This window comes from Orcinus orca, chromosome 3 (assembly GCF_937001465.1).
Source record: "Orcinus orca chromosome 3, mOrcOrc1.1, whole genome shotgun sequence".
NCBI classification, from domain to species: domain Eukaryota; kingdom Metazoa; phylum Chordata; class Mammalia; order Artiodactyla; family Delphinidae; genus Orcinus; species Orcinus orca.
In genome coordinates, this window is record NC_064561.1 from 13544902 (window position 1) to 13571975 (window position 27074).

Below are 27074 nucleotides of genomic sequence, written 5' to 3' on the forward strand. Positions count from 1 at the left end.
TTAGCAGTCCTAGCATTGGAAGAACCAGTGGGGTGATGAAGTGCCATTGAGGGCAGGAGGACAAGAATGTTGTCATGGTAACAGAGCCTCTCCCTGGACTCTCAGGCCGCGCGGGCCCTTTAAGGGCCACCCGACTGGCCACTCCCAACATGGCGGCGCGGCTGCTAACTGCCCCCCCACCGAGGTGGATTAGGCGGGGGTGGGGGGGAGGGAGTGCCCCCGGACCTCCCCATCATGGCGACGCGGCGGGGCTGTCGCACTGAGGTCACGGCGGCGCGCCGGGGGGGCGGGGCGGCGGGGGGAGCGATTTAAAGGGACAATGTCCCCCGAGCGGTGGAGGCGGCGGCGGCTGCGGAGGCCGCGACACCGGCACCGGGAGCGGCGAGGACCGTAGCGGCAGCGACGGCCGCACCAAAGAAGGGAGCTCCGAGCCCCGGCGCCCAGCCGGCGGCGCCGCCTCCCCGGTGAGGCCCGGCCCGGCCTGGGGAGCCCGCGGGCGGGGCGGAGCCGGCACGGGGAGGGGGAGGCCCGGGCCGGGCAGGGCCAGGCGGGACCCCCCGGGGCGGGGGGCGGGGGCGGGGCCTGCAGGGGCGGGGCCTTGTCGGGGGCGGGGCCGCACAGGTTGTGGGGAGGAGCGGGGGTCTTGGGGCAGGTGTCCCCCCTACCTCGGCGCGTCCCGCGGGGTCTCCCGCCCCGAGGTGCACGGGCGGAGGGCGCATCTCCCGGACCCTGGCGCCCCGAGGGGTGCGCTGGCGCGGCGCCGCCACCACCCCTGCGACCCCCGGGGGTGTCCAGGAGGGAGCCCTCCTCCCCACGCTGCCAAAGTGCTCCGAAGTTGCGGTCCCGCCCGTTCCCCGCGGGCAGTGCCCACCCGGTGGGCACCCGCAAGTGCTTCCTTGGGGCCTGGGCAGGGACCCCCCACCACAACGGCCAGTCCACGGACGGGCCCCCTGGGAGCCTCCAGGCCCCCGAGGGCAGCGCCTGCAGCCAGGCCTGGAGCCCCGGCCCCGCCCCGGTTGCCTGGGCTCGGCCTCCCACCATCTCCCTGGGGAGGGCGCCTCATTCCTGCCCTTCACTTTCCGCCGTTACCTTGAAGGTATTTATAGGTGGAGAAGACAGCCCCCACCCCCACAGCCTCCCCAGGGTCCTCATTTCTGGACCAGGAGCCCCATCCTTCCCTTTTGCCCTCAGACTAAAGAGATCTTGGGAGGGTGGGATGAAGGAACCCAGGCTGGGTATGCATGAGGGGTAATGTTGGGGTGAAGCGAGGGGGTTTAATGCTGGGGTCACTTGAGGCTGAGTGTGAGGGTGAAGGGGTTAATGCTGGAGAATCCTAAGGTTGTGTGTGGAAAGAGGATTGGAGTGTGGGAAAAGTGCAGGGGTAACTGATACAGGCAACAGAAGCAAGAAAAGTGCAGGGGTAATGATGGGGGGGGACTTGAGACAGTGTATAGGATCAGAGTGTAGAAGTGGCCGGGATTCGGGATTCGAGCTGAGGCATGCGCACAGGATATGCACGTGCATGGAAGTGAGGGCACAATTGGGGAAAGTGCAGCAGTGTATGAATGAAGGGAGCCATCTAGAAGTGATAGGATTAATGCTGCAAGAAAACAAGGTGGCTGAGTGTGCATGTTGTAAAATGGGGTAAACTGAGGCAGTGCAGGATCTGTGTAAAGAGAGGAGTCATGGATGGGGAGACTGAGGCATGCTGAGGTTAGGGACCTTTGGGATACAATGTGTGAGGATAGGGCCTCAGTACCATGTACTTGCTCACCTGTGCTGGGAGGTAAACTGAGGCACTGAGCTGCAAGGGTGAGGACTAGGGCTTCAAGGAAGGAGAAACTGAGGTAGACTGCGTGCCTTTCCTACCTCCCCTAAGCACCTGTCTCTCTGCCCCCAGACCTACAATGCCTCACTGAGCCAGGCGGGCAGCTGAGTGGAGCCAAGCAGAGAGCATCTATGGATGGGCCCCCGGCAGGCGGCCTGGCCGCCCCGGATCGTCCTCGAGGCCCCGAGAGACTGCCTGGCCCAGCGCCGAGGGAGGACATCGAAGGTGGGGCTGAGGTTGCTGAGGGGGAAGGTTGCATCTTCCAGTCCACCCATTACTTGCCTGTCACCAAGGAAGGCCCTCGAGACATTCTGGATGGCAGAGGTGGCATTTCTGGTAAGAGGGTGGGCCCTGTGGCCCTGGGGGAGCATCCAGCCAGGTCCCCGAGGCTCCGGGAGGGCCAAGTCACCCAGCCCGGCAGGGGCGGAGTTGGAATTCTGATTCTGCCTGGGTTCAGAGCCTCTGCATTATGCTTAGTTTCCCATTTTACAGTTGTGAAAACAGAGGTCCTGGGAGCTAATGACCTGACCAAGGCCCCCCAGTGGGTGACAAGGAGCTGGGACTTGACTCAGGTCTGCCTGGCTTCCTTCTCTGAGCGTACTAATTGGGTCCAGGTGCCCAGCTTAGCACCCCTAGCTCCCCTCCCTGAGCCCACTTGTTCCCTATGGGCATACCCCATTCCCATCAGTCTATCCCAGTTCCCTCTTGCTGCACTGTCTTGGTGAGTCCTGCTCCTGAGCCATTGGTCCCAAACAGCTTATGCCCTCTAGTGGTTAGGGAGAGACTGGGTAGTCAGGGATGACAGCCACCCCTTATATGCCTCGGTTTCCCAGCAAAAGGGAATCTCACACTGTCCCCACCTCAAGATTTGTTATTCCTTCATTGAATACTCAGCAACTACTATGTGCCAGGCTCTGTTCTAGGTGCTGGAGATACAGCTGTAAACAAAAGTGGCAAAAGTTTCTGCCCTCAGGGACCTGCCATTCTAGTAGGGGAGACAGACAACAAGCAACTATAAAAATAACATACGGGCAGGTAGTGACAGGTGCTGTGAAGGTATTAAACAGAGTGCCAGGATCATGCCTGGGGAACCTGGGAAAGCCTCCCTGAAGGGGTAGAATTTGAGTGGAGCATGGAATGAATGGTGGGAAGGGCAAGCCAGGGAGAGGGAACAGCAGCAGGTGCAAAGGCCCTGTGGTGAGGAGGAGCCTGGCATGTTCAAGGGCCAGGCAGGAGCCTGGTGTAGGTGAAGAGTGGTGAGTGCAGTACAGGCTGATGTACTACATGCCTCCCTTCATCTCCTTGGCCTGCTCTAAAGGCCTTGGTTTCCAGGAATCTCCAAGCACTCTGTCAGGGGTTTCCTACACACCAAGCCCTTTATGTGATCATCTCATGTCATTCTCAAAAAAACCCTTTGGGGTAGCCTCGGTTATTATTATCCCATGTTAGAGATGGAGAAACTCAGACCCCATCTGAGGTGTCAAGTAAGTTGCCCAAGGGCCCACAGCTAGGCAGTAACCTGACAGCCCTCGTCCTTAACCACCACCCTGTGTCAGGGCATCCTTGACCTGCCCCAGTTCACCTTGGCAATGCTCATGACACTCAGATATTTACAGAGCACCTCCTAAGGGTCACTGGTGCACAGCGACCAAGTGTACACACCATCCCCGCCCCCACTGGACCCTGCCATCTGGGGTCAGACAGACAGAGCAGCCACCAGGTGCTAGGACACAGTCACTGAGGTTGCAATGGGCGAAGCCCAAGCTGGGGGACACCCAGGAGTCCTGGATGAGGAACATTGAGTCAGACAAAGAGGCAGGAGACATCTAGGCAGGGGGCTCCACACATGCAATGGCGTGGAGGTGACTGGTGGCACCTGAAGGGGATGAGGGGGTGAGACCCCTGCTCAGAGGACCTTAGCAATCCCCTCCTCCAAACCATTAGTAACTCAGGCCCAAAGAGAGGCAGGACCGTGTCCCAGGTCATGCGGCTGGCCAAGACAGGCCCAGGACTTTGACTTTGTGGGAGCCCTGCGGAACAGGCTCTGGGTCCTGGGGCCCTCTCTGAGTCTGGTTCTGAGAAACTGGGCGCTCTGCTGTACCTGGCAGAGGTCCCAGGTCTGGAGAGAAGAAGGTAGGTAGGTGGGTAGGTATGTCCTCACTCCCCCTGGGGAATCATCCAGGGTCCAGGGCATGTGCCTGGGGAGGAGGGGAATGTGGCTGCTGAGGGGGGTGAGGTCCACCCTTACCGGTGTCCCTGAGCACATGGGTCATGGGGCAAGGGTGGCTTGACTTGGAGTAGGGTCGCGGCCTGGAAGCTGGAGGAGGGCCTGGGCGTCGGACACAGTGTCTCCCCCCGCTGCCCTCTCAGCCCGTTCCACCCCGCCTTCCCTGAAGCAGGCACCTGCCCTAGGAGTCTTGTGATGCCTATAAATAGGAACAGCCTCTGGGGCTGCTGTTCCATGCAGAAGCCTGGGCCCTCCCTCATGCCCACCTAGTCCTTGGAGCCCCTCAAGAGCACCCCTGGAGTGGCTACCTCCAAACTCCACCTAGACACGGATGAATCCCCTGCCTTCTCTGTCCTCGGTTATGGCTGTTGGCCTGGAGCTCCTACAGCCTCCCTGCAGCCCCTCACCCACAGTCTGGCCTCTCTGGTTGGCCTCCTGGGTGCACTCAAAGCTTGTGGGGCTGAGATGGTCCGCATGGATTGCTGAAGAGTCTGGCGCATGCCTGGCATTGGGACCAGGGGGCTAGGGGATGAACAACGCGTCATTTCTGCCCTCGTGGGGCCCCAGGCTGAGGAGGAAATCAGAGCATGGAGTGAGTGGGCCTGAGGCTCCCGGTCAAGCCTCCAGCTTCCAACCTGGGACATGTCTCAGCCAGCCCTGAACCCCGCCCCGGGCACACCCATCTCCCTTCCTTCCCTCCACCGCCGACTCTCTGGATCGAGCATTTACTCTGTGATCTTCCTTGGCATCGGTCACTGGCCCTTCGAGACTGGGGCCGTAGCTGTTCCCATTATATTGAGGAGGAAACAGGCTTGGAGCGGGAAAGGCATGCCCTTCAGGTTCCCTCTTGGGCTGGAACTGGATCTGTCTGACTCCAATGTCTAGATTCTTGGCCACTGTGCCAAGCTGCGTGGCTTGGGGTTCAAGCTGCTCACGGACACGCTCTTCATTTTCAGTCTCTCATTTTCAAAGCCCCTCAGGGATCCCAAATGGCAGGAGCCAATGAGGGCCCCTCGGCATGGCCACTGCCGGGGGCTGCATCCAAGGTGCCTTGTCTGGACCCCCACCGGCTGTGGAGGCCTCTGGATGAGCCCCCAGCCCCCAAGTGTCTCGGACACGGGGCCCTGCTGGGTCTGCTTCCTCCAAAGTTGCTGCCACTAAAAATAGGAGCTTCACTGGAGCTGCTCAAACAAAGAGGCCAATACGGCCCCCTGGCTCGTGGAATTCTTAGACAACGGCAATCGCAGAATCATCGAATCTGGGACACTCGGAATCTCAGGAGCTTGGGGTCCCAGAATCTCAGAATCAGGACACCCGGACCCTCAGACTTGCACCTCTAGCCTGTGCTGGGGCTCGTTGCCTGTGAAATGGTTGTCCTCTCCTGAGAACTCATGTCTGTGATTCTTGTGTCCTCAGGAGACCCATTTCTTGGGGTCTCACTCCCTTAGCTGGTCCAGGCCTTGATTTCCCAATCCTCCCACCCTCTGCAACACTCCACCCACTCCATCCTCCTACCCCGACACCAGCCCTTTCATCCGAGCACACTCCGACCTGGCCCTGCTCCCCATCAGTCTACCCCAGAGCTTCTCAAATGGAGGCGATTCTGCCCCAAGGGACACTTTGGCAATGTCTGAGGACATTTTTGGTTGTCATGACTGCAGGGCCAAGGGTCAGGGTGGGGGGTGGCTACTGGCATCTGGGGGTGAGGCCAGGGATGCTACTGGACATCCTACAATACACAACGTGCCCCCCACCACAGAGAATGGTTTGGCCCCAAATGTGAGTAGCACCAAGGTTGAGAAACTGTTCTAGATGATGCAAATTTCTGTATCCCCATCACCACCTTCACCTTCCAGAGGCCACATGACAGTCACAGCCCTTCTCTCAGACTCAGCAGAAAGACCCCTGGCAGTATCACAACTTGCTGACCCCTACCCTCTACCCTCAACAGCTCTTAATTTTTTGGCCTCTGACAGTCAGGTCTCAATTTCCCAGGCAAATTGGACAGTAGGGGATTTGAAAAAGTACAAACCCCGGCACTAGCCCTCTTTCTGGACCATCCTCAAATTGAAGCTAATCCAGCAATCGCATCTGTTGGGCTCTGGATGGGGCACAAGTTCCCCCAGTGTGTTAACCTTGGCCCACGCAATTGGCCTGTGCCCCGATTGGCATGCTCGCCTGCGGCAGGCGGGTGCGGCAGGCAGAGGAGGCACAGGCCAGGATTCCTGTGGTCGCTCCAGGCATTGGCTCCACAGGCGGATAATGGAGAGTTGGCTCTATCTGTGTGAGAGTTCCTAGGAGGGCATGTGATTCTACCATGTAGGCCTGGAAGGGGTTCTGGGAGGCAGGAGGCAGGGACGGGCCCTCTGCAGCTCAGACTAAAGGGCTCCTCACTCTTCATCTGGCGAGTATTGGTTGAGCACCTGCCGTGTGCCGGGCACTGAGGTGCTGCAGTGAATGAGGCCCTGGGGTGGGGGTGGGGCAGCTTATGTGCTAGCAGGGGACACAGGCAATTTCAGAGAGTGCTAAGAAAAAAAAAAAAAAAACAGGTAATGAGAGAGAAAATCGTAGGGGCTCAGTTTAGCAGGTGGCCAGGGAAGGGTTCTCCAGGCAGAGGGAATAGCTGGTGCAAAGGCCCTGAGGTCAGAAAGAGTTAGATGGGTTTGAGGCTTCACGAGGAGTCTGGGCAGAGTGAATGAGGGGTAAGGAGGAGAGGGAGGTGAGGCTGGAAAGACCTGCAGAGGTCCGACCTCACGGGGCCTTGTAGGTGGTGGTCGGGAATCTGGCTTTTATTGTAGGTATGATGAGAAGCCAGGTGAGATTTTACCAGGGTGTGACTTAAACAAAAATCACCCTGGCTGCCAGATGGGGGCAAAGAGAGAAGGGTTGAAGGCAGCAAGCCCTGGTGGTCCCCTAGGAAAGCAAAGGGGGCTCCTCCAAAGAAACCCCTTTCAAGGCTCAGGAGTACAGAGGCCAAAGGCCTCTCAGGGGAGAGGAGTGGGGAGCCGGTCGGGCCCTTCCGAGGTGCCCGGCAGGGCTTCCAGAGCTGGGGTGCTGTGAAGGGCCCCAGCCAGGGGGACCCCAGCCCCTCAGGGTCTCCCCTCTCTGTTGCAGACGGGCAGCCCCATCCTGGCCTCAGCGAAGCCCTCCCCCGTGCCACCTCCGCCACCCATCGGATCAGCAGCTGGTGAGTGCCACGCTGGCCCTGACCTCAGGGAGGGCAGGGGGGCAAGCAGGACATGCCTAGGCCTGAGAGAAGCCCCCAAGAGTGAGAAGGGGATAGGAGGGAATCTGGAGGCCAGGCAGGAGGAGGTGGCTCCCTGCAGGCAAGCCCCTGGGCATTTGTAGGGGGTGGAGGGAGGATTGGGATTAACACAGACAGTCAACTCTCATTATCCCTGCCAAGAGCAGGGCCAGTGGGCCAGGAGCCTGGAGGTTGGACCCTTGGAGTCCTGTCTCTGCCAGGTGATCCTTAGAATAATGTTCGGCTTCTCTGAGTCTCAGTTTCCCCATCGGTAAATGGAGTCCCTGAGATACATCTCACAACCTCACCTCGAGGACCCAAGGGACGTTGGGTAGGAGCAGGAATTGACAGCAATGCTGATGGCAGCAGCCTTTTATTAAATGGCTTGGGGGTGCTAATATGTAATAACATCCATATTGGGATTAATAATAGCTCTCAGTTATTTAGCGCTTGCTGCGTACTAGGCCCTCAGCGCAGGTTTACCCCACTGAGTCTTTGCCATAACCCTGGGGGGAATGGTCCCATTAACATTGCATGTCACTGATGGGGCTTAGAGAGGTAACCCTGTGATTTCCGCTCAGCCTCTCAGTGGAACCTGTTTCCGCATCTGTTCCGTGGGTGTGATCCACAGCCCCTTGTGGAGGCAAGATCTTGAAAATGAGGGGGATTGATCAGGAACAGTCATAATAAGAACCCACAGTGGTCATGGGCTTACTGGGAATCAGGCAGCAGGCCAAGTGAAGCGCTTCCCAGCCTTGAGTTGTGTCATCCTCACCCTACACTTCATGGGGTCAAGGTCCCCATTTGAATAAGCACCTGTAGTGTGTTAGGTTTTCTTTGATTATGGGTATGAGAAGGCTCCCTTAGTCATTGCATAAGGGCACAGAAGCTCCTGGTTCTTGGGACTCATCCCCATTTTTAGGATTGGAAAACTGAGGCTCAGTGAGGTTGCCTTACCTCCCCTCTCCTCCAAAGGAGGTCAGGGTCACTGGGGCCACAGGCTGAGCAGGGACTTTGCACCTCTCCTGACTCTGCCCTTCTAGGAGGGGAGATGCAGGGAGGAAGGTAAATTTGCTTGAGTTGTTTATGCTGCAGAGTTTCACCAAATTTGCTGGAAAGATGAGGCTAAACAAACTAGATCACCCCGATTTGGGGAGGACCAAGACAAAAAAGCAGCCTGAAGCATAGGTTGGAGCCTTGGACCCTCCCAGGGGACGGATGAGAGTTGACTGTGCCACCAGACTTGGGGACACTACTTGTGATCCCCGCTGTGGTCTCTGCACACTCCCCCCACCACCACATGCAGCGGGGCTGGGCTACATACACAGGTGTTCCCTGGGAGCTAAATCCAGCGTTTGGCCCAACGGCCCTGGAAGGGTCCACATGTACTCCCTCTACCTCCCGACCCGCACCCCAACACGCAAGCCCCTCTGAGGCAGCCCTCAGGCTGGGTCTCTGGAGCCTGTCTCAGACTGCCTGGGACCCCCTCCCCTGCCCAAGGAAGGGAAACTGAGGCCCACAGCTAACCTGTCCCCATTGGCACTTCCTTGCAGCTGCTGGGATGGAGGCAGCCTGGACTTCCAGCTGGGCTCCCCACCACCCCATCCCCTGGGCCACTTCCCTGGCCCCCCCGATGGCCGGGGGCCCTGGGAGCACCCCATGGTTCAGGAGGCCGGGGAGGGCATCCCATCTGAGCGGAGGTTCGAGGACTCGGTCATTATAAGAACCGTGAAGCCCCACGCTGAGCTCGAGGGCTCTAGAAGGTTCTTGTACCATCAGGGTGAATCAAAGCTCTTGGAGAAGGTCCCCCGGGGCCGCCCCAGGTTCGACTGGCTCCAAGACCCAGAAGAACAGGCCCCACTCCAGGATGCCGCGCTGCACCTGGACCTGCCGCCCCAGCTGCCACCCCTCACCTCCTTCCGGACGGTGCTCGTGCCGGTAGAAGATACCACTAAGACGTTGGATGTGCCAGTGGTGGGCACCGGAGAACACCTGGCAGACCTGGAGGGCCTGGCCCAGCCGTCCGAGTGGAGCCTGCCCAGGTCGGCCTCAGAGGTGGCCACACAGACCTGGACGGTGAACTCAGAGGCATCTGTGGAGCGGCTGCAGCCACTGCTCGCCCCCGTCCGGACGAGGCCCTATCTGTGTGAACTGCTGGAGGAAGTGGCCGAGGGGGTGGCCAGCCCAGACGAGGATGAGGACGACGAGCCAGCCGTGTTCCCGTGCATCGAGTGCAGCATCTACTTCAAGCAGAAGGAGCACCTTCTGGAGCACATGAGCCAGCACCGCCGAGCCCCGGGCCAAGAGCCCCCCGCCGAGTTGGCCCCCCTGGCCTGTGGCGAGTGTGGCTGGGCCTTCGCTGACCCTGGCGCCCTTGAGCAGCACCGGCAGCTGCACCAGGCCTCCCGGGAGAAGATTATCGAGGAGATCCAGAAGCTGAAGCAGGTCCCAGGCGATGAGGGCCGGGAGGCACGGCTGCAGTGCCCCAAGTGCGTCTTTGGCACCAATTCCTCCAAGGCCTTTGTGCAGCATGCCAAGCTGCACATGCGTGAGCCACAAGGCCAGGCTGCAAAGGAGCCCTTCGGGGGCGGCAGCAGGGCTGGCAGCCCAAGCCCCGATGCCACCTCCCTCACCTATCAACCCTACGGAGATTCCTTGGGCCTCAGTGCCTGCGTTTTCTGTGGCTTCCCCGCGCCCAGCGAGAGCCTGCTCAGGGAGCACGTGAGGCTTGTGCATGCCAACTGGGAGGAGGATGGTGAGGCTTTTGAGGAGGACCCTGCCAGCCGGCCCGGCACCAGCCAGGATGCTTATGCCCGATTCTCTGATGCCACTGACTACTTTGGCAAAGCTGAGCCGCTCTTGGCCCCCATGTGGCAGGGGAACCCTGCTGGATACGACCCCAGCCTGTCCTTTGGCCCTGGCTGCCAGCAGCTGGGCATGAGGGATTGCCCACTGTTAAAGCCACTCCCACATGGCTCGAGCCAGAGGCCTCAGGGAAGGCCAGCCTTTCCCTCGTCACTAGCATCTGCCCCCTACTCCTTACAGGCCAGTAGAAGCAAGAGTGCTGTCCACCCACAGGGGCTCTCAGCCCAACTGGGGGACCAGAGGCACCCTTGGAGCGAAGAGGACGAGGAGGAGGACATACTGCTGGCCTCGGAAATGGACTTTTCCCCCGAAAATGGGGTCTTTGCATCGTCAGCCACCCCCGGCCTCATCCCGCAGTCAGCCCTGGAGCTCAAGCGAACATTCCGAGAAGCCCTGCAGACAGCTGAAGCCTCAGGGGCACAGCAGCAGCAACTCTGTGGGATGGTGCCGGTCGTTCTGGTGGCGAAGCTCGGGCCGCAAGTCATGGCTGCGGCAGCCAGGGCCCCCCCGAGGCTGCAGCCTGAGGAGCTGGGGCTGGGGGGTGGCCACCCCCTGGACTTCCTGCTCCTGGACACACCACTGGGTGGCCCTCTGGGGCTGGACACATTCCTGGATGGGGACCCATCAGAGGCACTGAAGCATGAGGAGCGGAAATGCCCCTACTGCCCAGATCGCTTCCACAATGGCATCGGCTTGGCCAACCACGTTCGGGGCCACCTGAACCGCGTGGGCGTCAGCTACAACGTGCGGCATTTCATCTCCGCCGAGGAGGTGAAGGCTATCGAGCGCAGGTTCTCCTTCCAAAAGAAGAAGAAAAAAGGTAGGGCAGCTTCACTCCGGCACCCACCTCCCTCCAACACCTGGGAGATGCACAGCTGGGCAGCTGAGTTCTGAACCAACCAACCCTCACTCTAAATCCTCCCGTAGTGCCAAGCAGGGTGAAGTCAGGGCCTCCCCTCTCAGAAGACCTGGGAGCTGAGGCAAAGGTCACCACATTGGAGGAGGTGCGGGGACACCCCAATGCCCTGGCCCTTCCAACAGCTGGAAGAAGGAGTATGGGCAGGGAAGTCAGCCCCAGGCACGGAATTTCATTGATTCCTTCATTCAACAAATATTTATTGAGTTAGGTCCCCTCTGTTCTGGGCACTTGGGAACACAACAGTGAACGGAACAGCAGTCCCTGCCCTCCTGGAGTGCACAGCCCAGTAACAGGAGTGGTGGGACCCTGGCTGACTTTAGAACCCCTTGGGCTGCCTGTGGTGTATGCAGATTCCCAGGCACCAAGGTTCTGATTTCGGGGGTCTGTCTCCAACACCAGTGCCCTGGGTGGTTCTGATGCTGGCAGACATGGAGCCTACGTGGGGAGGTGCTGGTATGGTGTTTGAGAGTGTGTGTGTATGGGCACTGTGGGGAAGGGGCAGGGGACAGACAGCCACAAAACCAGGCAGTTACAATGTTAAGTGACCAGGGCTGTGATGGGGGAAGCTCGGGGAACCAGGAGTTTGGGGAAGCCAAGAGAAGCTCCCTGACTCTGCCTGGGGGATCCAAGCAGACTCCCAGAGGAAGGTGTCCCATCCATTTGTCCATTTCTTCATTCAGCAAAGATGTAATTTATAACACTGGGGTGTATAGATATGAGCTCTAGACGAAAGAGGGTATTAATCAAATACCCAAACTCACCCAAATGATTGCAAATCCACCCTGGAGAAGTATTTCTGAAGGTGGGGTCCCTGATGCTTTGAGCTATGCAAGGGGAGAAAATGGAAGGTCAAGAAGAGAAGACTTCTTGGAGTGAGCTATACAGGCAGGAGCATGAACAGCAAAGGACGAGGGAGGCATCCAGGGTGAGGAACGGCACTGTGTGATCCGCTGAGGATGAGCAGCCCCGGGAACAGGGAAAGCTGGGGCTGTCCCCACCCCCACCCCCAGCCAGGCAGTCCATGTCCTCTCTCTCTCTGCAGTGGCTAACTTCGACCCAAGCACCTTCAGCCTGATGCGCTGTGACTTCTGCGGGGCCGGCTTTGACACTCGTGCCGGCCTCTCCAGCCACGCCCGGGCCCACCTGCGTGACTTTGGTATCACCAACTGGGAGCTCACTGTCTCACCCATCAACATCCTGCAAGAGCTGCTGGCCACCTCAGCTGCTGAGCGGCCCCCCAGCCCCCTGTGTCGTGAACCTGGGGTGCCGCCTAGTGGCTTCCTGACCTCCCGCCGGCCCCGCTTACCTCTTACAGTGCCCTTCCCACCCACCTGGGCTGAGGACCCTGGGCCAGCCTACGGAGATGGTAAGGGGAGAAGGGGCAGGTAGGGCCAGAGCCCTGACCCTTCCCAGGGGCCCGGAGGGATGGAGGAGTGGGAGGGGGCAGCCACTCTGCTTTCCTGGAAGTGTTTCAAGTCACTTTACAAAGTAGGTCAACAACTGTCCTGCCACTTAGGGGTCATTGCTGTTTTACTCAGGGGCTGGGCCAGGGCTCCTTCTAGATCCAGTTCCTGCCTGCCCTGCCTGACAGTGATTTTAACATAGGCTTATTGAGCTCTTTACTAGGAGCCAGATCCTGTCCTAAGCACTTCACAAATGTGGACTCATTTACATCCTCACAACAATCCTTCTTTTTTTTTTTTTTTTCTCACAACAATCCTTTAAAGGCAGGTGTTATTATCCCCATTTTACAGATTTGGAAACTGAGGCCCAGAGAGTTCAATTAACATGCCTGAGGTCATACAGCTGAAAGCATGTGGAGCTGGGATTTGAAAGCCCAGGAAGCGTAGGCTCCAGAATCCTTTCTGTTAATGATATCTTTTATCTAGCACGGCACTGTCTGGTGGAACTTTCTGAGATGATGGAAATCTCTCTAGACAACGGTACTGTTCTACAGGGTCACCAGTGGCCACATACGGCTTCTGAGCACTTGAAATGCAGCTAGTACAAGGTTAATGGTGATCCAGTTGGACAGTGCGGATCAGGAGTCTACATTCTAGATTTTCAATGGTGCCTACTGTGTCCAGCAGCATTGATAACCCCTCCCGTAAATGAGTGCTTGCTGTGTATCAGGGTTTCATCTCACACCTGAAAACAATTCTGTGGAGCTGAGGATTGTTGTGTTCCTGTTTTATGGATGAGGAAACTGGGGGTCCTCTGCTTTGCCACAGCCACAAAGCAGCAGAGCTAGACTTATGCACACCATGTTCGGTGGTCTCTCCAGTGTAGGATGGCTTGGGAAATCCAGAAGTAATATTTTGGTGAAGGAGCCTGGGGCTGGACACCGTGGAGGCAGTGGAAAGGTGAAGGACCCAGCCTTACAAAGCCTGACTTTGTGGGAGACTTTATTGAACCTCAAAGCAGAAAACTCAGCAGTGAAGAGACGGTGGGCTCTGAGGAATGGAGAAGGTGCCTGAACAAGGGAATTGTCCAGGGGCTGCCTGGGGCTGAGGCTTTCATCTCTGTTTCTCCTACCTGGAGTTTCCAGGGTCCTACCTAGTTCTGTACTCTGGGCTTTGCTAGACCCATCCACAAGCCTCCTTACCAGTGAAGGGCACTTGAGGGTCTGCAAAGGGAAGAGGGGGGCTATCAAAGCCCCCTCTCCTCTTTGGAGAAGGAGGAGATTTGATGGTGGATAGTGGACAGAGAGAGGATAGTTGTTGGTTGAGGTCACACTTCGGGGAGAGGCAGAGTGGGGATGTGACCTCAGGCTTCTTGCCTTTGTGAAGGCTATCCCCTAGGCATTCAGCTCACATACCTGGCTAGGTTTGTGGTGTTTCAGTGGTGGCTAGGAGGTGCAGCTTGCTCTGAAGATGGCTGGGGAGCACAGGAAGCAGTCTGTAGTCTCCAGCACTGCCCCCTTCTTTCTCTGTCACTCCAGCAGAGGCCTGAATGTCAAGCTTACGCCCTTTACCCGGCACCTGGGCCAGGCACCCCAAGAATGGCAGCCTGCATCCAGCAGCCAGGTTCAGCTCTGGCTAAGCTGTTTCCACCAGAAGACCAATGTACCAGCCCCTAGTTAGTGCTGAGGGAACTGGCCAAGTCAGTAAGACGTAGGAGTCAGCCTGGTACTGCACTGGCCCTGTACATGGGGGGAAGCTATGATCAGTCTTTCAGTGAACACGCTGGGGGTGAGGGCATTAAGGAGTGGTTGAGAAGATCCCGGAAACCTTGCCTGAGGAAAGATGTCCAGGATTAGGGCTCGGTCTGGGCACCGACCCTGCAAAGTGGCTATCCTTAGAAGCCTCTCCCATGCCTCCCTAAGCTGGCGGTAGGGAGCCGTGGCCAGTTTGGGGGCGGGGCAACGGTCAGATGCTCGCTCCACCCAGCTGTCAAATAACAGCTGGGGGCAATCCGTTTAGTTTTAGGGAGGGAGAAGCGGGTTGTGCTTGAAATGTGGTGCCGTTCTTGTGGGGAGTTCCGCAGGATTGCCGGACAGCGCCGTCGGGGGACAGTTGGACACCAGGATGGTGTCGGGGGGATCCTCCTAGTTGGGGATCAGGTGTCTTCCAGGATTCCCGAGCCAGAGGGGAGACTTGCAAGGAAGGGAATGGAACAGGGTCCCGGGGCAGGTCCTAGCTCCGCCCGTCGGGCTCTAGGAGCCTGGATGCTGTTCAGGCGGATGCGTGTGGCCGGAGGATTCCTATAGTAGTTTTAGGGATGTCCGGGGTGGGGAAAGAGTGTCCCGGTCCGCCGAGACCTGGGCTGGGGCAGCAGTTGGCAGCCGCTCGTAGCAATGCGTGCGTGTGTCCGCAAGCTCCCCTCCAGCCTGGCGGGGACAAGGGTTTCGTTCGCTGTGCTCGACGCTCGGCCGGCCGCCCTGGGCGCGCCCCTAGGGACGGGGCGGAGCGGAGCGGACTCCGCGGCGGCGGCGCTCGGCGCTCGGCTGCTCCCGCCTGGGGCGGCCGCTCCGCGTGCGCCGGAGCCAAGATGGCCGCCTCCACCGCCCAGTGCCGAGTGACAAAAGCGGAGAGCAAGGCGGCGGCGGGGCCGCGCGCGGGGGGCGCCCGGGAGCGCGCGCCCGCGGGGGCGCCCCCGCTGGGCCCCCAGAGCCCGGGCCCCGCGGCTCTCCCCGCGCCGCCGCCGCCGCCGCCCCCACCCCCGCCGCCGCCGCTGCCGCCGCGGGACGGGCCCAAGGCCGAGCCGGAGCCGGGGCCCGGGCCCGCGCCCGCGCCGGGTAAGAGCCCGCGCCGGGGAGGGTGCGGGGAGGGCAGAGTTGGCGCCCCGCTCGCCCCGTGCCGCCGCCGCCGCCGCCCAGACGCCCGCCATCCAGTCTCCGGGACTTCCCCTCCCCCCAGGCCCTCCAGTCGCGGGGACCCCGGGCCTCCCGTCGCGGCTCGCAGGGTCCCGGGCTTCAGAAACACTCTCTGCCGTCACTTCGCGGAACCCTCACCCCATCTGACAGATGCCCCCTGAACCCTTTGGAGCCTCTGGATCGTCTCTTAACACAGTCCCTGTACCTCCCGCGCGGAAACCCACTCCAAGTCACTTCAGCCTTGACAAGGGCCCTGCCCCATCTGACAGACGCGCCCACTCCACCCGGAGGCTTTGACAAAGTCCTCGGCGTCCCGTGCCCCGGTGCATCCCCCGACCACCTACGTCTCCTTGCCTCTGTAGGAGTCAAACTGAGTCAGGGAACTGCCTGCCTGCCCTCCTATTAACAACACTGAGCACCTTCAGGGTCCCGTCTGACACACAGTTCCTTCATTCTCAGCGCTCTCTCCATGCTCTGAATGCTAAACCCGGGGCTCAGGAGGCTTCTCAAGTCCCTTTTTCTGCAAAATTAGACCCTGAAAACTCACCTTTGACTGTCTGTCCTCCTATACGCCTCACCCGGAGAAGCTTCCTGGCCTGATGGATGCCTCAGAGACTTCCTATAAAGTTCTGTGATTCCTATTCTCTCTGTCCCCAGTAAGGTCCCCTGCTGGTCCAGGATCCTAGTTCTTACCTTACCCCACCTAGGGCTTAGCTTGTGATAAGACCACCCCAGGATCCCCAGTTGTCTCTGCAACCCCAGCCCCAGCTGTCTTGTCTGGTGGAGATTCCCCACAAGTTCCCTGGAGCCTTCTTCATGTCCTGAGCTCCCTGCCTCTGCATTGCCTCTCTGGCCTCTGACCCTGGCCTTGTCTTACTGAATTCCCCTTCTGACTGCCACCTACCCGCCCCCAAGACTGATAGATGCTTCCCTCCACAGAGAGGAGCCCAGAGAGATCTCTCTGCCCAGAGAGATATTTTCTCTGAGATCTGCTAAGGTGGGAGTCTTGGCTCAGACTAGCACTGCGTCCCCTGACCTGTCCGTGTTCTGGTAGGTGGAAGCCATTCCTAGTCTCTGCTGTCAGTTGGCAGCCTTGACATCCCTGCGTCATATTGGTGCTCGGGGTTATGGACGGAGCCTCAGCTTTCATGGGGTGAGCTGCATTCCAAAGTGAGAGCAGGCACCAAAGATGAGGAAGAAGGCTCCCACCACCACCACCAATGTACCCCTGGCCCTCAGTCCTTACAGGGGTAGACAGCCCACACCTTGCCTGGGCTGAGCCTGTCTTCCCAACCTCACAGGCTTGGGTTCTGAGGAAAACGCAATGGTGGCCATGGACTTGGGCTCCCCCCTGCTCCCCAAGAAGAGCCTGCCTGTCCCTGGGCCCCTGGAGCAGGTGGCCAATCGGCTGAGCAGCAAAGTGGCTGCAGAGGTTCCTCATGGCAGTAAGCAGGAGCTGCCAGACCTTAAGGGTGAGTGGCGCAGGAGGCAAGGGTGCCGGCCAGGCTGGTCACACTCACAGGGAGCTCTTGGGCCTGGTAGTTAATGTGGGGCCCGGGAGTTAATGTGGGGCCCCAGGTTGGCCACAGCTTTCTCTCTGGCCTCTCATGGCACCAAGGAGACACCCAGCTATCTTCTCTTTTGAGCTTTTGCTGTCACAGGCATGCATGGCCTTGAGCCCTGGTCAAGGGAGGGGCATCCGGAGAAGCAGTGGGCATGTTCATCCAGAGCTCACACCCAGACCCAGTTCATTTGCTGACTTTGATTGCTGATAGCTATGTGATCTTCTGCATGAAACTGCCTTGTTTGTCCATTGATTCTCAGGTCATTATTGAGTAATGACAGGCACTGTGCTGGACCCTAGGGATGTGAGAGATGCAAAACAGACCTGGCTCTTGTCCTTGGGAGTCACTGAAGTTGGGGAGCAGGGAGGCAGAGAAGCAGATAGGCAGGGATAAGGGCTCTGCAGAAGAGGGTGCAGGCAGGGCACCACAGAGACCACGGCTGAGGCCTCCAGCCTAGCGTTTGGGGCATGAATTAAGCTGCAGATGGTGGCTAGGCCTTAGCTTTCGTCTGGCAGGTCAGCATCTGTGTGAAAACCTGCTGCCAGGGCACCCTGGTACGTTAGAGATCCGAAAGGCGTTCCACTGGCTGAACCACAGAAGCGCTCAGCTCCTGCTGTGTGCCTTTGGGCACAACTCTTCCCCTCTCTGAGACTCAGTTTCCTTATTTGCAAACTGAACAGGCTAATTCCTGCCTCATTAGGGTCATTTTAAGGGTGGGAGGTGTTGACAGAAGCAAAACACTTGCAAGAGCCTGGGTGAGTGGGGCCCCAAGGGGAGGAGAAGTGGGAGAACAGAGATTGTGCAGCCTCACAGCTAGCTCTCCTGGCCTCCATCTCACCTTCCAGCCCAGAGCCTGACCACCTGCGAGGTCTGTGGTGCCTGCTTTGAGACACGCAAGGGCCTGTCCAGCCACGCGCGCTCCCACCTGCGGCAGCTTGGGGTGGCTGAGTCGGAGAGCAGCGGTGCCCCCATCGACCTCCTCTACGAGCTCGTGAAGCAGAAGGGCCTGCCCGACACACCCCTTGGGCTGCCCCCGGGCCTGACTAAGAAGTCCAGCTCGCCGAAGGAAATGGTTGCTGGAGCCCCACGACCCGGCCTGCTCGCCCTGGCCAAGCCCCTCGATGCCCCTGCTGTCAACAAGGCCATCAAGTCACCTCCCGGCTTCTCGGCCAAGGGCCTGGCCCACCCGCCCAGCTCCCCACTGCTCAAGAAGGCATCACTGGCCCTGGCGGGCTCCCCTACCCCCAAGAATCCTGAGGACAAGAGCCCCCAGCTGTCCCTGAGCCCCCGGCCGGCCTCCCCAAAGGCACAGTGGCCCCAGTCTGAGGACGAGGGGCCCCTGAACCTCAGTGAGTGCGGGTCCTGGGAGCTGAGGGAGGTCCTGGCGCTGGGAGGGGCAGGGCCTCAGGTTGGGCTGCAGGGCTTAGGGTGGGGGCAATGGGGACTGCAGCGCCTGTGTCGTGAGTCGACTGGGCCAGAGTGTGTTAATCAAGGTGCTGCGTCTCCTGTTGGGCCAGCCATGCTGCATATTATCTGTCTCCCATTTCACTTCGATTTTCTAACCCCTGGAAGCCTGGCTGTGGCTACTGAGTCTGCCAGGGTCATCCTCACCACTTAGGGGCAGCTTTTGGCTTTCTCTGGGCCTGAGGGTTGGGGCAGTGAAGGTAACCAGGGCTCCCGTGGGGCACCTTGGGTCCTGCAGGTAGACAAGTGGTCCACCTGACAGGAGGTCCCATGGTTGGCCCTGCCTTCACATCCTCCTGCTCCTGGTGTCCTTTGCAGAGGTGCCTCTGTGCCCAGGGATGGAGCTGTGCCTCCTGGGCTGCCTGTGAGCATGGCAAAGAAACTCCCAGGCGTGAGCAGGTTTAACAAGGGCATCCCTTAGGAAGTTAGGCCTTCCCACACATTTGTGGTCATTAGAGTCTGGGGGTGAGCCTAGGGTCTGGCACCCTGCCCAACAGGGCACCCCAGTTGCACCTCACATTCCGATGAAGCTGCTTCCACTGTCTGCTGTGCTTCCAGGAGCAGCGTTCTGAGCAGGTGTGCCCTTGGCTGTATGATGCCCAGCAGCCTGTGGGCCCCTGCTTTGGACCCGCCCCACACCCTGCACAGCTCCATAGCTGAGGTCCCTGGGAAGAAGGCTTGGAAACATCAAACTGTGCCATTGGAATTTGGCCACTGCCTCTGTACTGCACATCCTTACGCTCTCTACACTCACCTTGATGCCAGAGGGCTAGGCACAGAACAGGACTTTCTGCTTCCCAAAACCTCTTAAATCTGTGGCACGAGTCTTGGACCTCCAGCAGCCTGGGCAGCCGAGAATCACACCAGGCCCTCCCGCCTCAGTCCCCCAGGGCCGGCCAAGGTGGCGGCCGTGAACCCCCCTGTGTTTTGTCTCCGCAGCTTTAGATAGTGACGGGGGCAGAGAGCTGGACTGCCAGCTGTGCGGTGCCTGGTTTGAGACCCGCAAGGGCCTGTCCAGCCACGCCCGCGCCCACCTGCGCCACCTGGGCGTCAGCGACCCGGACGCCAAGGGATCCCCCATAGACGTGCTCCACGGGCTCATCAGGAGGGACGGCGTCCAGATCCGCCTCCCACCCGGGCGTGGCACCCTGGCCCTGCTGGGGCGGCCTCCTCCCGCCTCTGCGGCCCTCTCCTTGCTCCCCCCCCCACCGCCGGCCACGAAGGCCAAGCTGAAGGCCGAGGGTATGGCCAGCCCCTGGGGGAAGCAGGACCTCTCAGCCGCCGCAGCCGCTGGCATTTTCTGGGCCTCTGATGTGGAGCCGTCTCCTCTCAACCTCTGTAGGTTCTCGCTTCAGCCGCCCCCTCCTCCCTGCGGGCCCTGGAGCCCCTCCCAGGGTGGGGGTCACAGCCCCATCCCTACTCCCTCCCTGCTGGGGCAGGGAGTGGACAGGGGCCCTTAGCAGTGGACCGGTTCTGCCCAGAGATCTTGTCGGCAGTCGGCTGCTAGGCCTTCTCTCTTGGCCTTTGACCTCCATGACTGAGACTTTCCCTGAGAATGAAGGCCAAGGGTGGGGTGCTGCCTTTTGGTGTGGAAGGTGCCCATGGTTGCCCCTGGTCTGGATGGCAGGGCTACCACTTCCTGCCCCCATCCTCGTTAGGACCCGCAGAGCCATCGAGTCTTGGTTCTGTCCTTTTCTGCCAGGACCAAGGGCCCATGCGCTCTCTAGAGCCTCCCTGTGCTCCTGCCGGGTGTCTGGCCCCCCCGCCCTGCTCCTCAGTTCCCTCACTTGCACTTGCCCTCCACCACCACCCCAGCCCCTGGACGTGCTGCTGTCCACGCCCAGCCGACCAGGAGACCCACAGGTGACTGTGCTAACAGTGCCCACGGTGCTAACTGCCCCTTTCTCCTGCTGCAGCTTCAGGCCCAGAGCCGGCACGTGACATCCGCTGCGAGTTCTGTGGCGAGTTCTTCGAGAACCGAAAGGGCCTGTCGAGCCATGCACGCTCGCACCTGCGGCAGATGGGCGTGACCGAGTGGTACGTCAACGGCTCACCCATCGACACGCTGCGGGAGATCCTCAAGAGACGGACCCAGTCCCGGCCTGGTGGACACCCCAACCCGTCAGGGCCTAGCCCAAAAGCCCTGGCCAAGGTGGTGGGCAGCGGAGGTCCTGGCAGCTCACTGGAAGCCCGCAGCCCCGCGGACCTTCATCTCTCACCCCTGGCCAAGAAGTTGCCACCGCCACCAGGCAGCCCCCTGGGCCACTCACCGACTGCCTCTTCTCCTCCCACGGCCCGGAAGATGTTCCCAGGCCTCTCCTCACCCTCCCTGCCCAAGAAGCTGAAGCCTGAACAAATGCGGGTGGAGATCAAGCGGGAGATGCTGCCGGGGGCCCTTCATGGGGAGCCGCACCCATCCGAGGGTCCCTGGGTGGCACCTCGGGAAGACATGACCCCCTTGAACCTGTGTAAGTGTGACCCTGGGGCAGGACAGGGAGAACAGTCTTCCCCCACACTTCCCTCGGGGATACCCAGAACACCCAGGGTTGCAATGGAAGGGAAGTACGCAGGTCCAAAGGACAAGGGGCTAGCTGTGTGTTCCTGCTATGCAGACCCCTAACTGAGCTGCTTCTTGATTATTCTTCATTCCTGTGAGGGCGGCAGAATTGTGTCATTAGGCAATGGCAAAAAGATTTTATCTCTGTACCATCTTTAATCCATTGGTAGTGGCTACCATCCAGATTCCTAGGGATCAATTGGTGATGTCTGCCATGGGCAAGAGTATATGAGTATTGGAAATGGGTGTCTTTCTCATATTCCTGGTCACTAAGTGCTTGACATTTGGAGTTCAAGTTAAGGTCTCGGCTGCTCCAGAGTCTAGCAGTATATGACCTTGGGCAGTTGCCTCTTTTGGAAGATGGAGATCAGCATGGTCCCAACTCTGTAACAGGGTTTTTTTAAGTGGTGTAAAGCACTTAGCTTTAACGCTTAAAGCTCTGTATGCAGTAGCTGTAACATCCCTATTATAACAAGCAAGTGCACTTCCCTCTCAAACTGTCACTTAGCTGCTGTGTGCCGAGCAGGTGAGGATGGCCCAGGCCTCTGCCTTAGTGCTCACATGCATTTCACGTCTGCTTTATACCACGTGCTTTGAATTGCTCCCGCTTTAGGGTCCCACCGCCCCAGTAGCACAGGGAGGTGGTTTCCATCTCCATTTTGCAGAGGAGGAAACTGAGACTCAGGGCAAGTGGCTTGCCCAGCATCGCACAGGGGGTCACAGCCAAGCTTGCGTCTGAGCCCAGGATCCAGGGAGTGCTTGTTCCTTGATACTTCACAATGTCATAGGGAGTCATCATGAAGGCAGCTAGAATTTGAGGTTACAGAACAAGCAGAAGGGCTGGATGATGTACACAAGGGCCTCTGGAGGCAGATGAAGGAGCGGGTCATTCAGGTCTGGGGCTGCATGGATGGGACAGCAGGGCACTTAACACTGACCTTGAGCTTGGAGGCTTCCTGCCAACAGCCACCACCTCCTTCTCCTCCCCCTGCCCCGACCCCCTGCAGCGTCCCGGGCAGAGCCAGTACGTGACATCCGCTGTGAGTTCTGTGGCGAGTTCTTCGAGAACCGAAAGGGCCTGTCGAGCCATGCACGCTCGCACCTGCGGCAGATGGGTGTGACCGAGTGGTCTGTCAACGGCTCACCCATCGACACGCTGCGGGAGATCCTCAAGAAGAAATCCAAACCATGCCTCATCAAGAAGGAGCCGCCGGCCGGAGACCTGGCCCCTGCCTTGGCTGAGGACGGGCCCCTCACGGTGGCCCCTGGGCCCATGCAGGCCCCTTTGCCGCTGGCGCCAATGGCTGGTCGGCCAGGCAAACCAGGAGCTGGGCCAGCCCAGGTTCCCCGCGAGCTCAGCCTGGCACCCATCACTGGTGCCAAGCCTTCAGCCACCAGCTACCTGGGCTCAGTGGCAGCCAAGCGGCCCCTGCAGGAGGACCGCCTCCTCCCAGCAGAGGTTAAGGCCAAGACCTACATCCAGACTGAACTGCCCTTCAAGGCAAAGACCCTCCATGAGAAGACCTCCCACTCCTGTAAGCAGTGGTTGGCAGGGTCCTGGGAGGGCATCTGCCAGGGCCTGTAGGGCTGGGCAATGCCGTGCACACACTTATCCCCAGTGGGGGTCAAGGCCCCAGTGGGAGGCGGGACTGGCTCCCGACCTAGGCAGCGCCTTCTGGGTACCCTTGCTCCCTTTGGGCTGGGGCTCAGCAGCACCCCCTCTGCCTGCAGCCACTGAGGCCTGCTGCGAGCTGTGTGGCCTTTACTTCGAAAACCGCAAGGCCCTGGCCAGTCATGCACGGGCGCACCTGCGGCAGTTCGGCGTGACCGAGTGGTGTGTGAACGGCTCACCCATCGAGACACTGAGTGAGTGGATCAAGCACCGGCCCCAGAAGGTGGGCGCCTACCGCAGCTACATCCAGGGCGGCCGTCCCTTCACCAAGAAGTTTCGCAGTGCCGGCCATGGCCGCGATGGCGACAAGCGGCCGCCCCTGGGGCTGGCACCCGGGGGCCTGGCCGTGGTGGGCCGCAGTGCCGGGTGTGAGCCAGGGCTCGAGGCTGGCCGGGCAGCTGACAGTGGTGAGCGGCCTCTGGCAGCCAGCCCGCCAGGCACTATGAAGGCTGAGGAGCACCAACGGCAGAACATCAACAGTGAGTGCTGGTGGAGGAGGGTCATGTGCTGCCACCTACTGGGGTTCCCCTGGATGCCCCCTGGGTTCTCTGCTGTGCATCTGCCCTTAAGTCGCTTTCCCAGTTTGCCCTCCCGTTCAGTCATCCATCCTTCATCCCACCTGTCCCGAGGTCCAGGAGGTGTCCAGTCATCTGTTGTCCTGACTTAAAATTCCCCACAGCATTTGCCCCTTGCTCGCTGAAGGCAGGAACTTCCTCAGGGGACTTGCCCTCTGGCTCATCTCCTGTCCCTCTCCCCACCTTTCCCCGCCTCAGAATTTGAGCGCCGACAAGCCCGCCCTCCAGATTCCTCTGCGGCCCGGGGTGGTGAGGAGGCCAATGGCCTGCACCAGAAGCTGGAGGAGGTGCGGCAGCCTCCGCCCCGGGTCCGGCCAGTCCCCTCCCTGGTGCCCCGGCCCCCCCAGACATCACTCGTCAAGTTCGTTGGCAACATCTACACCCTCAAGTGCAGGTATGCAGCCCGCAGGGGAGGGAGGGAGAGAGACTACCCGCCCGGGGCTTGGCCCTCCAGAGCCTCTGAACAGGACTTGGGCTGGTGGAGGCAGGAGATGTAGCCTCAAGGACTGCCCTGGGCTGTGGCTGGACCCAGGTTAAGGGCTCCTCACAGACAGCAGCACCACAGAGCATCAGGCTGAGACCTTGAGCTTTATAGTCAACAAGACCTGAGTTCAGTTGCCAGCTCTGACCCCAGCTTAGTGACCGTGAGCAAGGATTTCCTGCTGCGTGCCTCAATATTCCCACCTATAAAACGGGGTTGATAACAGACCTACCTAATAGATTTGTTATGAGGATTAAAAGAGTTGAGTATAAAGCATTCGAACTGTGCCTGGCGCATGGTAAGCACTTGGCAAGTATTTGCCGGATTAAGAAAAAAATAGGTCTCAGTTCATTCTTACCAAAGTCCATGTGTACATCAGAGGCCAGGAAACAGAGTCTGAGATGTGATGTGCCTGCCTCAGGCCACACAGGCCAAGTCAGAGGTAGGATTGGAACCTAAGTCTCGGAGCCATGAGCTTGGGTTCTGGGCCCCTATGCTGTGAGGCCTCCCTTGGGGCCGAGAGGATGAGGAGCTAGTGAGTTGGATGGGTAGGAGTTAGTGCCCAACCCCCTTTCCCTGGCTCCCATCATTCTCTCCTGGGGCCTGGTGGGGTCGGATCTGTTTCTCTATGTCCTCTCCCATTTCAGAGCACATGCTTCAGTCAGCTGGCAAAGGTGCTTGGGAAGCTGGATGGCCCATACCCAGTCCCTGAGCCAGCAGACTGCCCTGAGCATAGAGACAGGGGTCTCCAGGGGACCCTACCGTGACCCCATGATGGGTAGAGGTAGCTGTACATGGGAGAACATCTAGCTTCTGGGTCCCCCTTCTGTCAAATCCTGGGCTTACTTTGTTGACTCTGAGTAGCAGTAGGTGTGCCTGATGCTCAGGGTGTGGCCAGGGCTATGCTTCCACCTCTCCTCACTGCAGTGGCCACTTCTCCTTCTCTCTGTTCCCCCCCCTACAGGTTCTGTGAAGTGGAATTCCAGGGGCCCCTCTCCATCCAGGAGGAGTGGGTGCGGCACTTACAGCGGCACATCCTGGAGATGAATTTCTCCAAAGCGGACCCTCCGCCCGAGGAGCCCCAGGCCCCACAGGCACAGACAGCAGCAGCAGAGGCGCCCTAACACAAAAGCATTCCAGATCCCCTCTCGTGCCACCTCTATCTCCTCTTCCTCCGCAGTCTCCTCCTCCCTCTCCTCCCTCTTTCTTTTCCGTTTCCAAAGGAGCAAGCCAAAACCTCAAACCGGCACCTTTCAGGAGCCGGGCACACTACATCCGGGGCACTGGAAGCCAGCTAGCCATGCTTCCCCCAGCCTGAGGACTCTGGGGCCACACACAGGGCATCTTCCTTCAGCCCACACCCACCTGCCCACCCAGTTCAGCAGGGGCAGCGGCCAGGTCTCTGGTGGCAGCCATTCTGTTCACAAGGGAGGAAGGCCAGCGTTCTCCCACGTCTAACAGCCAGGCAGGCTATGTTTGCCATCCGTGGCCACTTGCAAAGACCCCAAGGACCCCTGTCCTGGTTCCCTCTTGCCCCTATGAATATCCTCTCACACACACACGCACGCACGCACGCACGCACGCACTCAACGTACCTCGTGAGACCCGGGAATCTGCCCCAGCCCTCCAGTTCCCGGGTCGAACGACAACCACATCATGCCACGGTGCTTGCTCAGGGGAAGCCACACTCCCTCTGTGGCCCGCTGCTGGGGCCTGGGAGCCCCCCCACTGAGCCCACAATGCCACGGAAATCCTTGTTGGCCACCCCCACAAGAGGGGCCTTCCCAGCTGGGAAGAGCTCAGAGCTGACAGCTGCCTCCTGCCATGTCAAGGCCCCCAGAGCCTTGGGGGCTCCAGGGCCTGGGAGGGGGTGGGGGTGGGACTCTCCTTCCCCACCCTCACTCCCCTCCCTCTTTTCACTGTTGCTTTCTATGTATAGCTCCCTAGACCTTTCCACTTTTTTAAAACCGCATTTTGTGTAGAGAATAAGGAACGTGGATCTTTTTATTTTGCAGTCCTGGGCCAGCTAGAAACCGGGAGCTGATTGACCTTTTAACTTTTTTCAGTGGCCACATTTTGGTTATCGATGTACCTAGAAGTATGTAAATTAGATTAAATTTCTCTTCTGGAAACACCCCAGGGCAGGCAGCCAGCGTGTGTTTTTCTGTCGAGTGGACAGGCTGGCATTGTCTGTCTGGCAGCCAGGGCTGGGATCGAGCCACCTCCGCCAAAAGCCCCTGGAAGCCCTGGGTTTTCCTGTTGGCCACCAAGCCCACCAGACCTTTCTGGGGATGAGCCCAAGTTCCCAGCTGTTGGCGCTCGATGGCATGGCTGGTGTGGATGCTCTGGCCAGCTGGTGAAGCGGCTCCTGTGAGCTGAGGAGAGGAACCAGGACTCTGGGCAGCTGGTCTGGGAAGGGAGCCAGGATTGAGAAGTGATTGAGGCCTGAAGGGCTCTCTGAGGGCAGGAGCTGTCCAGTGAGGGTGTGGGGGACTCGTTGGGGGAGGGTGAAGTACACAGCTGCTGGGACTGGCCTGCCTTCAAGACATGTGACTTGTCTGGAGACACATACACCCTGAACCTGACTAACATGAGGGGAAAAAGAGAGCTGCTGGCTCCTTTTCGTTGTTATTTATTTTCTCGTTCTGCAAATGTTTATTGAACATTTCTGAGATTTTAAGAGATTTTGTTGGCTGCTCCTTCTTGTTTATTGCATGTGGTTTCTCAGCTCATCATTTTCACTTAAACAGCCAAGGGCTAGAAAGTAGAAATGATCTCATGGGGCAGAGGCCTCCTCCACCCCCAACCCTACTATCCTGGGTCCCCCACCATGCCCCTGGCTGGGAAGGAGGGGCTAACAAGCTGTGATAGTATGCCCTCAAGAGTAGTCTTGGCCTGCACACTTGGCTTTTCTTTTCGTGTGAAATCAGGACACACATCTTGCCTGGTGGAAGAAGGCCTCTATTACTTAACGTCTAACCAACGCTGTGGGTGGGCATGTGTGAGACTTTGAAAGCCGGTAGGGCATCTCCTGGGATGAGAGCACCTCCTCTTTCAACTTTTTATAAATTAGTTTAAAAAACCCAGTAAGTTTTTAAAAGTGATGTAAGCTGGATGAAAAAAAAAGTTCAAACTATGCAAGAGCTAACAAAGTAATGTGGGAGGCCCTTCCCCACCCACAGTTGTGCCGTGATAGCTATGTCAGTCCTTGAAAGGGTTGAATACAATTGCCACAAAGGGATCTTTTCCTGACACTTGTGAGCACACCCCTTCTCGTAAGCAGTTTTACTGCCTCTCTAATGAAGTTGTTAAATGAGGGTAAAATATGGCTTTGGTACATGCTGTGAGGGAAGCTATGGGAT

General features: G+C 59.0%; 1 protein-coding gene across 7 annotated transcripts; it reads left to right on the plus strand.

The window, feature by feature from the left end:
* The first annotated feature begins 305 nt into the window (after nt 1-305).
* Nucleotides 306-26411, plus strand: WIZ (WIZ zinc finger). Of its 7 annotated transcripts, XM_033401576.2 has the most exons (13): nt 306-464; nt 1901-2164; nt 7170-7242; nt 8853-10984; nt 12126-12449; nt 16700-16870; nt 17809-18312; nt 19367-19765; nt 20344-20895; nt 21992-22519; nt 22716-23135; nt 23430-23625; nt 24677-26411. In XM_033401576.2, exons 2-13 carry the CDS (start codon nt 1960-1962, stop codon nt 24834-24836), a joined length of 5664 nt encoding a protein of 1887 aa, XP_033257467.2. In that variant the 5' UTR covers nt 306-464; nt 1901-1959; the 3' UTR covers nt 24837-26411. The 7 variants fall into 7 exon arrangements, with proteins under 7 accessions (XP_033257467.2, XP_049563929.1, XP_033257468.2 ...); XM_049707972.1 differs by lacking the exon at nt 19367-19765 and having other exon boundaries at nt 308-464; XM_033401577.2 differs by lacking the exon at nt 16700-16870 and having other exon boundaries at nt 308-464.
* The last annotated feature ends 663 nt before the right edge of the window (nt 26412-27074 follow it).